Source organism: Periplaneta americana, chromosome 1, assembly GCF_040183065.1.
Source record: "Periplaneta americana isolate PAMFEO1 chromosome 1, P.americana_PAMFEO1_priV1, whole genome shotgun sequence".
Lineage (NCBI taxonomy): Eukaryota > Metazoa > Arthropoda > Insecta > Blattodea > Blattidae > Periplaneta > Periplaneta americana.
The window spans coordinates 138144631-138157241 of record NC_091117.1 but is presented as its reverse complement, the minus strand read 5'-3'; the positions used below and the strand labels follow the sequence as shown (position 1 = coordinate 138157241).

Here is a 12611-nt window from a genome sequence, read left to right as displayed (position 1 = left end):
GATTCGACGCATCTGTTGATAACGATGTGATATCGTTGTGTTCGTTTCTGGCTACGTGTTGGGCTGCTTCCTGGAAAACATAATCACCTTCAGATTGTTTAAATCTTTAAAGTATGCATGGATTAAGATAAAACTTTTCGTATCAATTTCTGAAGTGTTTACTTTGTTGCGAGTTTAATGAAGTGACTTCGGGTTCACATTGTAAGTGCAGCTGATCATCTTCATTGAAGCAAATGTAATCAACTGAAATGTATTGCAATTTTAAACTGATCTGTATCATATAGTACTTCTCTACTCCGCAGGTTTAATTCCTGTACAGTGGTTCCCAAAGTGGGGATCACAACCCCCCGAGAGTCATGTAAAGACCTGAAGGGGATCGCGAGAAGATTTACAAAATAAAACAAAAAGACCTTATTAACATATATTTGTTTCAACATTTATCAGTTTCAACCCCTCAAAAACGGCGGCATTGCTCTTCTCTAGAAAACATAATGCCGAGAAACTGATTGTGTGCATGAGTGGGGAAAGGATTCAAATTACCGGTAAGTTACCTTATCTTGGCACTGTCTTAGACAAAAAAAAAAAACTTTTCGAGCGCATTTTGACTCCCTTTTAATCAAAACCAACAAGCTACTGTCCGTTACTCAGGAGAAGACGAGCGGAAAGAATGTGACCTTCTTGGCTATCGCTGCTGATTATTATAAACATCGCTCAGATAAGCATCCCAGTATCCAGGTTATTACTCGTGCAGGAAACATGAGTAACAATGCGTATGGAAATTAAAGCTAAGTTGAACAGAAAGAGACCTAATGTTTCCTCTTACTGCAGTACAAATATTGCACGTGTTGTCTTACGTTATCTGTTCACACATCCCTTCCTCCTCAGTCCGCTCTCGTCTTCTCCTGAGTCACCGACAGTACTTACAGGGCTTCCTATTGCAGCAAGACCCTCCTGGGGTCTCAACTCAGCAATTCTCAAAACTATATATCGGAGTACAGGGATATTAAAAGAATAGATGATATTGCACTGAGAGAAGACGCTGCACGACTTCCATGGCACATGATCTGGACATTACGAACTGTAGACGAGAAAGTAGACTTATTCAATACGTTAATACTTCAACTTTATGACAAACACGCACCATTAAAGACCAAACGTACCAGAAAGACCCCAGCCCCTTGGATGACGACTGAAATACGTAGCCTGATATCCGAACGCGACTTAGCCTATAGGAAATACACCCGCAATAAAAACGACGAATATTTTAACTTATATAAACACCTAAGAAACAGAACGACTCAAGTAATAAGAAACGCTAAACTCAAATACTCCTACAAACTTATAGAGCCCAACACAACCCCTTCCGAGTTATGGAAAAATCTGAAGGTTATTGGACTTGGAAGGGCTAGTGAACAAGCAGACATACCCATCCCACTTGACCGATTGAACGAACACTTTGTAAAGGACCCGACCTTAAACAACACAACGAAACAAGACACAGTTTTGCCTGACTCAGCTCCCCCAACTCGAGACAAATTCTATTTTACTGACGTCACTCCTATTGACGTAATGAAAGCCATCCGACGCATCAAGACGAAAGCTCAAGGGCCAGACAACATTAGCATATTACTCATACAGAAAATACAAGACATAGTAATACCTACAATTGCACACATATTCAATAGTTCCTTAATCACTTCAACTTTCCCTAAAATATGGAAGCAAGCTTTCGTTCTTCCTCTTCCAAAAGTCAAAGTTCCCACCGACCCGAACGACTATAGACCAATCAGTATCCTGCCAGCCATATCAAAAGCACTGGAAAGAATCGTACACAGACAAATTACTAACTACATGAACGAACACAAACTATTCGACAAGTATCAGTCAGGTTTCAGAGCTGGACACAACACAAGCACTGCTCTACTTAAAGTGACAGAGGACATTCGTGAAGCAATCGACTCTAATAAAGTAACAATACTAACACTTCTTGACCTTAGCAAAGCTTTCAACTCTGTAAATTTTGACATGCTCACCCATAAATTGAGAAATCTGCATTTGTCAGAGACTGCTGTGAGTTGGTTCGAATCCTACTTACGGGAAAGACAACAATGTGTTGTATCCGGGAATCGAAGCTCTTCCTGGCTTAACATAACATCAGGTATACCACAGGACCATTGTTGTTCACAATATATGTCAATGATATTACATCTCGTGTAAGGCATTGTAACTATCACTTGTATGCTGACGACCTTCAATGCTAATCTCTTCCCGCTTAGATCGAATAAATGACGCTATAGATAAATTGAACGAAGACATTGACTCGATTGTGACATGGATAAAGAAATTCCATCTTAATATCAATCCTGGAAAGACACAAGCAATCATATTAGGACACAAACGGCAAACCGACGCTGCAAAGCACCTCGACATTTCCCCCATTAAAGTAAGTACAGTGCATATCCCTTTCAGTTCTTCGGTAAAAAATCTTGGCATTCACATGGATAATAATCTCAACTGGGACATGCAAATCACAGAAAGCTGCAGAAAAGTATATTCTATTATCCATGTGCTAAAAAGGATAAATGTTTATCTTCCCTCTTGCTTAAAAAAGTCCCTTGTGCAGACCCTTGTATTTCCCTATTTTGACTATGCTGACATTTTACTGACTGACCTTTCCAGCGACAACAAAACGAAACTTCAACGTGCTCATAATTTGTGTGTACGTTTTGTAAGCAATGTTCGTAAATATGATCACATTACCCCATCCCTGGAAGCAATAGGTTGGCTTAAACTAGATAAGAAAAGAAATTTACATTCACTTCTCCTTCTCTTCGAAATCTTGAACTCTTCTATTCCTTCGTACCTGTCGTCTCGCTTCACTTACCTTTCTTCCCACCACAATCTGAACACACGCTCTCGCCATGAAACAATACTAACAATACCATCCCATCGCACCTCCTCATACTCATCCTCTTTCACAATAGCCCTGCCAAGACTCTGGAATTCGTTACCTGCTAGCATCAGGGACAGAAAAAATAAAATTCAATTCAAACGCAAACTTACTAGGCACTTGATCAGTAATTGAGACTCGTTCAGACATGGTTTCTTGTAAATAGTTCTCTTAATCTATCACAAAATATTTCAATATCCGGTAATTTCATCACTATAGAATTTTGTTATTGTAGGTTTAATGTGTAATTTAGTAAATACAAAAATATTCTTTGTTCTTAACTTCTATGATAAAATGTCTAGCTTTCATTAATCAGGTATTCTTGTCGTACTTTAATTTTTATTGTAATTGTAATTGTAAATTTAATATTAATTGTAATCTTATTGTTCATGTTATAGCTGTAATCCCCTGGTAGAGGGGCAGAGAAGGCCTGATGGCCTTATCTCTACCAGGTTAAATAAATAAATACTACTAAAAATGATATTATATTGTGCCTCTACATTTCATGATGTACTAATCCAGAAATGGGCTCAGGAGAAATTTGCACAAATTCAACGCGGATTTGCATTAAAAATCTCAAGGGCATACCGCACCGTTTCCACAGACGCTGCATTAATTCTGGCTGGTATAGAACCTCTACATTTGACCGGAATATTTTGAGAAAAATTAACTAACATCAAGAAAGAACGTTTACACTTCAATTCCGACACCACAGGAGAAGTTGAACACAGAACACTATACGCCCACTAGGTTCAACCTGTATGGTTTGATTGTGTTCTGTGGCTATTGTGATTTAATTTATGATATATGGTACGGAAAGCCGCATATTTGTGTTATAGAGAATGGCTTTTAAGAAGTGTTATGTATGCGTGTTGTAACTGCTTTTCTGTATGTCTCAAATTAATATCTGGTGTTTTCTTTGCAGTCGCAGTGTCTAAATTACGGATTGTTCGTGTTTTGTTTACATCATGTAGGCTACTTTATTTTTCTTTTCCATTTGTCTTTATGATTATGGTCAATGTATTCCTTTTGTGTAAAGCTATAGCCCTAGAATACATTTTGTAAAATAGGGCAACCCCCGTCCCCTTGGAGATATAATAATAATAATAATAATAATAATAATAATAATAATAATAATAATAATAATAATAATAATAACATATATTTGTTTGGATTTATGAATATAAACATAAGCAACGTTGAACATGAATATAAAAAATGTTCCAGTATCGGTATTTATAAAATAAAAAATAATTAATGCAATGAATGTGCTTTTTTTTTATTGTTCAAGAGTTTCAGTCGGCCTGAGTAGCGTAGTCGGTATAGCGCTAGCCTTCTGTACCCGAGGTTGTGGTTCGATCCCGGCTCAGGTCGATGGCATTTAAGTGTGCTTAAATGCGACAGGCCCATGTCAGTAGATTTACTGGCATGTAAAAGAACTCCTACGGGACAAAATTCAGGCACATCAGCGATGCTGATACAACCTCGGCAGTTGCGAACGTTGTTAAATAAATCATATTTTAATTTTTAATTTTCAAGAGTTTCACAGCACTCACAAGCCATTTTGACGTGTAACGTCCATATTCGACCTACACCATAGGAAAAAAATGAAAGGATTTTGTAGAACAAAAATTCTACTCCGATTGTCATGGAAATGCTTACGTTAACCTTCCTGCTACCAAAGTTTTTCACAACTTAATACTACCAAGGGGGATAATACAATTACCTCCATCAAAATCATATACCAATCTTTGTTAAGCACTTGAAATATAAACAGTTTATGTATTATTGACTATAGACTTATAAAAAAATGTAAAAATATAAAATAATCAGTCTATTTTTAAAATGCACGGTAATTCAAAATACTGTTTCACTTTGTTAAAAACGTACACCAAAATTAATGAACTTTAGATATGTTACCGGCGACACTATGAGGTAACATGTACAGTAAATTTAAATTTGCCTCTCTTCCATTTCAAGACAAACTGTTCAATGCTATATAATTTTGATAATTTTAACATGGTAGAAAACACGTTTGCAATGAAAGTCACAGTACAAGATAAATTGGAAATCATTGCAGTTAATTCTTGACATGTAAATATTAGAACACTATATATGAGGAGCTTGGTATCAAAGTTGGAAAACTCCACTTTTGCTTTTTTTTTTTTACAGGAGAGACGAAAAACTAGATCCTTGGAAACCAATGTCACCGTTATACGTAGCCTACATTTTTTTTAAACATTCTCATGGGTCATAAAAATATTTTTTCAGTCTCAATATGTAATTAAAATTAATATTCAGGTCGAAATTTAAGTTTAAAAAGCGGAGTTGTCCATCTCTGAAAATAAGTCATGGAATTGTCTGTTTTTGAAACCAAATGAAGCCATATTTAAAATGGAGTTGTCTGTTTTTGAAACCAAACGAAGCCATATTTAAAGTAAAATTGTCTACTTCTGCATCTAAGGCCCGGTTGCAGAAACGCAAATCAAATCAGTCCCTGATCGCCAATCAGTTGATGTCTGATTTATTTGATTGTTCATTGGGTTGCACAAACGTAAATCTCCAATCAACTTGTCTCAATTTACTAATTGTTGATTTGAGAAAGAAAAACATTTGACAACATCGCTATTTAGCAACCACAGCCAATTTGATGCTCTTTTACAGTCGCGAAACGTATGCATCTAGTAGGCGGTGAATAGGAAAACAAGTGAATGCTTTGCTGTTTTGTTGTTTTTGTAGAAGGGAAACAGCGGATTGTATTTGTATAGACTATGAAGCAAACAAAAAACGTAAGGGGGCCCAATTTTTCTGACAATGATAGAGCCCTCTTATTGAACATCATAGAGAGCTTTATGCATATCATTGAAAATAAGAAGACAGATAGTGTTTGGGTGAAGCAGAAAGAGGCCTGGAAGAAAATTGCTTCAGAATTTAATGAAGCTACATATGAGGTCGCAAGAACACCCCAGCAATTAAAGATTGCATATGAAAACTACAAAAGGAGAACCAAGAAACTTGCAGCTGACGATAAGGTAGGCCTAAGCTGTGACGTATAATTTTTACCTATTTCTAGATTTATTAATGGACAGTTACGTTTTTGTGGCATTCCATAAATATTATTACGTCTCAAAAATATAGAGGGAGATTTAAATTCATAATTATTTTCTTCTAACTAGTTTCTTGACCTACATTGAATCTTTGTTTTTCCAGGCAGAGCTCTACAAAACTGGTGGAGGAACTTTTAAAAGGAAGCTAGATGCAGATGGCGAAAGACTAATATCCAGGTTGAATTCCCATTTTGCACCTGTGAATAATCCTTGTGACAGTGATGGCCAGTACCAAGTTTTTCAAGTAACAGAACAGGATTGCAATATACTGGAGGTAAGAATATATAACCTTAGTTTGACATAATTTGGGTAGGCCTAAAAAAAGTAAAAAATATCCATCTACATTATCCATCATCATCCCATCACTCAGAATATAAAAATATCGATTGAGGTGGTGAAATGGAAATATAATTGGAGTAGATGAACTTCATTTTGCCTTTAATTTATTTACAGTCTTATAACCCTATTTTATAAGAAACCAGCTCACAGCAAACAACAATACATTAACAAAAAAAAAATTAAGCAAATTTTTCGGCTAAATAGTGCCATTCAGTTCAAACACAAAACAAATAACTTTCCAGTTTGTGTATTTATATTGAATACTTCATCTTGTTTTACAGGATAGCCATGAAACTTTATTTGATGGAGCTGTGTCTATAGTGCACCCTGCTCGTTTGCATTCAACTTCTGGTCATGATGTCACTGGGGACAAATATGGAGATGAGGCCTCATCTATTCCGCCGTCCCCGTCTTCTGCAAATCAACAAGATTCATTGTCAGCAGGTCGTCATCTGTCATCAGAAATTACACCAATAAACCCACTGACAGGAAGCAGGAGTGGAATAATTAGGCCCAGATCAAGATCACAAAGAAGCAGGCTGGAAGACTATACGCCCAGTAAAACTGATTTTAATGAATTAAGGTGTCGACTTCTGATCGAAAAACATGAAATGGAAATGGAAATTTTAAAAACTAATCTACAAGTGGCCCAAGTAGAGTTAGAGATTAAAAGGGCAATTCTAGCCAAAGAAAATAAATAAATAAAGTTTGCATCAAAAATAAAAGAACTAATTAATTACGAGTATTTTGCTCACCTTTCTGCCAGTGTTGTAAAGTGTGTATTTATTAGTGTAGTTCTGACTGTGTTCCCTCCATTTCTCCTTCTTCCCATAGGTGCTTCACCCTCATCAGCTTGTGGGTAGAATCTTGCAATGAGATCTTCATCAGGAGGTGGGGGATTATTTTCTCCTCTCTCCAACAATAAATTGTGGATGGCAAAACATGCAACAATGCATTCTAGTGTTGTTGATCGTTGCCTTCCCAACTTGAAACGGAGACCCAACGATAAGCATGGAAACCTTCTTTTTACCACGCCAAATGCTCGCTCTATACAGTTTCGAGTGTATATATGTGTTGAATTATACAACTCCTCTGCTTCTGTCGTGGGGTTTGCTAGGGGAGTCAACAAGAAATTTGAACATGCATAGCCTCCATCACCCAAAAGAATTCCATTTCCCATCTCTCTGTTTACGAATTGAGCTCGTAACCTACTCATTAAAAATATTGTGCTGTCATGTGTAGAACCCTGCCAACGGGCTACAACATTCCAGAATTTCAATGATGGTGTACATATTGCCTGTACATTCACAGAAAAGAAACCTTTTCTATTGCGATAAAGTTCAGCGTCATTTCCACCAGGTGATTGGATGGGGATGTGAGTGCAATCTATACATCCAATGACTCTTGGAAATCCTGACATGGCTGAAAATTCTCTCTGGATTTCAAGTCGTTCCCTGTCTGAGGTTGGAGGCTTTATGAAATCCTGCGAAAGCAAAGCAATTTCATGTGTAACATCCCTTACTACTCGGCAAATAGTTGATTTGTGGACCCCAACAAGATCACCCAAGACCGCTTGAAAAGTTCCGACAGCATAAAATCGCAGCGTTATTAGAAGTTGGTTCATAGGAGAAAGTGGTAAGTTTCTATTTGTCTGTCTGCATATATTTGCTTCAATTTTCGAAAGTAAAAAAACACACGAATCCTTACTTAACCTAAATCTCTGTTCAAATTCTCTCTCATTATACATAAAAAACAATTCATGTCTGTCGCGGAAATGCCGTCTTCTTAATAATATTTCTTCATATTGTTCGAAAATTTCTTCATCAGAAGAATCCATTACTACGTCGAAAACAATATTATTACGCTGTAACTAATTGTTATATAAATTACAGTATGCACAATGAACAGAACAACATATACTTGATCAGTGATCAGTCACTTAACCAGCGAAAATCTTGTGATCAAATCTGACGGAAGACTGATCTCCGATCAAATACTGATTGTTCTTTCTGCAACAGAAATAGAACTGATGGCCAATCAAACCCTCCTTGATCGCCAATCTTATTTTGATCAGTGTTTCTGCAACTGGGCCTAAGTCTCTTTTAATTCGGTTTCAAAGCAAATTTACGTAAACAGTATTTATTCATCCACAAACCGATTATATAAACAATCAGCCATGTTGGATTCGCGATGCGTGATGGGAAAAGGGCTTTTCATTGGCTACTGAAAGAATTGACCTAATTTGAAACCAAGCAACAGTGGCGTTGTCTACATTTTGATTCTAAAGCGCACAATTAAGTGCTATTTTCGCTCTGTTCTGTCCGTTTTTTAACCTAAACAGTTCCAGAATCGCATTCAGCATACAAAATCCTGTGAGAAACAATCAATATCTCGAAATCGCAAAAAAATGGATTGTCTAACTTTGATACTATGCTTCTCATAGACAGCCATGAGCATCTTAAAAGCATTTGTTTATAATAAAATTCAAAAAATGTTTTTAAAGTTATAAAAATAAATAAATAAAATATAAAACTAATAAATCTAATTTTAGTTCTTTGCTGGAATTCAAATATTCGAGCACGACCTATACCACAACGGGCATCTCGAAAAGAGGTTCCGCTAATAACTGAGCCGTTCAGAGCAGAAGTGGAGTAAATCAAAATTGGAGTTAAAGTAAAAATTCTGTAAAATACAGCGCAAAGTAACAATTAATATGTCCTTCGTGCTATCCACTGACTACTAATAGTTTAAATAAATTGAATATTAGTTGTTATTTTGCGCTGTACTTTACAGAATGTTTACTTTAATCCTCATTATCCATTTTCGACTTACAACACTTCTGCTCTAAAGGCTCAATTGTTTCTAACAATCACTTTTAGAAAAAACCATAACACGGAGGAATAAAAAAAATAAAAATTGATCATGATAAGGTCATGATAATATAAATAATATAAAAATAAATAAATAAAAATAAATAAACAATATAAAAATTGTTATAAATAATACAAAATAAATAATTTTGAAGCAAACTAGCTTAGAAATGAAGAAAATTAAGCTACAGATTGAATTTCATATCTTCGAATTTTCATGACACAGACTATCAAGGGAGGTAACAAGATCACTCCACATAATAATGTGAATTACAACTTAAAGTAGATTAATGATTTATGTTATTCTTAATTCAAATTGTTAGTAGATATATAAAGGACAAATACATGGAATTTAAAAGAGAAATATGGAGAAAAATGAAAATAATATTGAAAAATCATCAGTGGGGTAATCATATTACCACAGTCTAGTACATACAGTTACGAAGCTTGAGGTGATTTTTTTGCATTTCTCGCGATGCAATGCTCCAAGCGGCTAGCAATTGAGAGTACTAGGAATAGTAGACTGTGCGATAGTAGCGATCCTAGTGGCTAGCAACTAAAGTTAAACTGTCAATGGATGCATATTCCCTACGTATTGAGCTTCATGACTGTATGTACTAGACTTTGCTATTACTCTCTTGGTAGCAGGAGGGTTAAATTCTATAAAATGACGAAAGAGCCTATTCATATACTCAAATGGAGTCAACACATAGTGCCTATGCATAACCTGCTTAGAGGAGATTATAATCAGTGGGGGAGGGTTTGCAATACTGTATATATAAAAAATATGTTATTCAGTTGTGCTTTGACATTGACACGAAACAGACGCGTGCTCAATTTATGCGTAACTATAGACAGTTAATACAAGGTTGACATTACTTACATATAGGTGGAAATTTACAATATGGGGATTAGGGTTCTTGCCTTAGAACTTTATCCCTCTTATTTGTCAAACAGATATCAGCAGACCAAAATTGATGATCCAAGATCAAAAACTGGACTTTTCATAAATTCTGGGGTATCCCATATTATGGTGCTCCCATATTATGAACGATTCTTTATCGTTTAACGTAAAAATGGAAGTTATCACTTGCGTGGAACATTGCAGAATTCTGGCGTTAAGTTGAAAAACAGGACTTATCAAGTGACTAGTCCTCTTCTTCTAACAAAGTGTTCCATACACTTAGAGATAAAGTGTTAAACAAAATGATCCAGCATTCCAAGACAGTGAAGGTGCCCCAATTGGATAGTGTTTTACTGAGGTGTCAACTTATTTATAAATATAATTTTGTGCTTCAATGTTTACATAACTTAACAATAGTAATACAACACCAAAAAAAGATTACCATATTTAATTTATTTACTATTTTTTATGAAATTATGTTCCTTTAGATTAAAAGATGAACCCAATAGAAGTCATAATGAAAGTTCAAATTTCCATGCCTGTGTGTGTACGAATTACTGTTATTAACTTCAAAACTTTATGCAAATTGACAACGTTATATACTCTCAAAATGTCTTTCACGCTTCTGTTAGGTTTACTTCAAATGTTTTTGAAAGGATTTGAGTATTTGATATTAGATGGACATACACCAAGGTTCACATAAAGAATGGTCGACACGTCGCAAAATCTCTGCCAAAGACAAGACGTTACTGTACTAGGCGAGATTCCAACCCACGAAAGTGGCATCCATATTGAATCAAAGCTGTGGTTTAAACATCAGTTACACGGAGGCTGGTTCCGGTAGTATTATTATAGCGATTTTGTATAGTTGGTTGGAAGATGTGGAGTGGAACAACTTTTGAAGTAATATGAATGACTTTCTACTTAAAGTCATAAGTAGGCTTCGTATTCCAAATGCCTATAAACTGGAATGAGGTTGCCTGATTCGATGTATATGTGACGTCACAACGCAGGTACAGGTACGTTCGTATACAAAATAATTACGCATCCTCTGCCCTCTTCCTCTAGAAAGTCAAAACCGGGACGCAGTCATAGTCAGTCTTATCGATCACTGCTTACCAGTCGTATTATTTAAATATCTACATCTTCGTGGCTGATCGAAGGTTCATTGCAGAGGTAAAATGTCTTAGGTAAAGACGCTAAAGCGTGTAATAGTACAGAGCGTAGTTGAGGATATTTGAACCTATATTTTCAATTGTCAGTATTAGACAACATTACATATAAATTGTGGAAAATATATGTAAAAGTAACAAAGACAGTGCACTGAAAGACACTGCAATACCAAAGACACAGAAAGTGTGTTGAACGTAACCGAAAAAACCAGTATGATCAAAATCTGAAAATGATGAAGGCATTAACTCGACGTTTAGCATGGATTTGTGTACCCTACCATGATGTTCAATTAATAAACTAAATGATCTACATTTTACGGAATTTCTAGAAAAGTGTATAGAAAATTAGTGGATTTTCAGTAGGCCTAATGAGCGACATATGCAATAGGTATCCTATTGAAACATAAAAAAACATCAGGAAATAGGAATATCTTGTACTATATCATACACCAATAACGTCATATGCTATTGAAATAAATTCTTGCAATACAAAATAATTTCAAGTGACATCCGCATATGTTCAAGTTCCGTAACTTACGAATACACGTTATTATTCACTGCAAAGATCACGATGAAAATGAACATCACGACTCAAGCATGTGTTTACTAGTATAGATTCAAAATGTCGGGAGTTGACTGTACTCCACGAACACGCAGCGACGACCTGTTTGTTTATATCCTTATCCGTTGCATTATCTGCATTCGCCATACTATATACTCAATGTGTCTTTAACTTCGCTCTTTAGGTAGCTGGAATACGAAGCCTAGTCATAAGTAAGCAAACGATATCATCTTCAAGAAATCCGTGAATAATAAATTCTATGGAATCAGATAAAATCGTTCTTCATGAATAGACAGACATATCCATGGATGGGCAACTCGTGCTCCCAAAGTGCTAAAAAACCTTGAAAGAGAGAAAGGCAGACGGAGCCAGCAGCAGCAGTTACAAGTTGTTTGTAGTTTCGCTGCAAATGCCACGGTGCGCTCTGGCGGCTCATGCAGGTGATCGTGATATGTATTCCATGATTTGAATTTCAGAATGACGCATGGTACAATAATTATAGTAATTTTAGACAGACTATACCTGAACATATAACAAAATTATATTATTTTCTAGCTTTGTAAATTAGTTTAGTACTGGAAACACGCACTGAATACAACCTTTTCAAGATACAACAAATATAGCTGCAACATTTGTTTATTATTACACTATTTGTTAATATTTCTTATTATATATCTTATTTGAAACGTAGAACATAAAATTTACAA

At 35.7% G+C, this 12611-nt stretch overlaps 1 protein-coding gene across 1 annotated transcript; it reads left to right on the top strand.

Moving 5' to 3' along the window:
* Positions 1-5419: 5419 nt before the first annotated feature.
* On the top strand, positions 5420-7152 carry LOC138701266 (myb/SANT-like DNA-binding domain-containing protein 3). The gene is made up of 3 exons (XM_069827987.1): positions 5420-5982; positions 6161-6331; positions 6678-7152. Exons 1-3 carry the CDS (start codon positions 5722-5724, stop codon positions 7095-7097), a joined length of 852 nt encoding a protein of 283 aa, XP_069684088.1. The 5' UTR covers positions 5420-5721; the 3' UTR covers positions 7098-7152.
* Positions 7153-12611: the final 5459 nt, after the last annotated feature.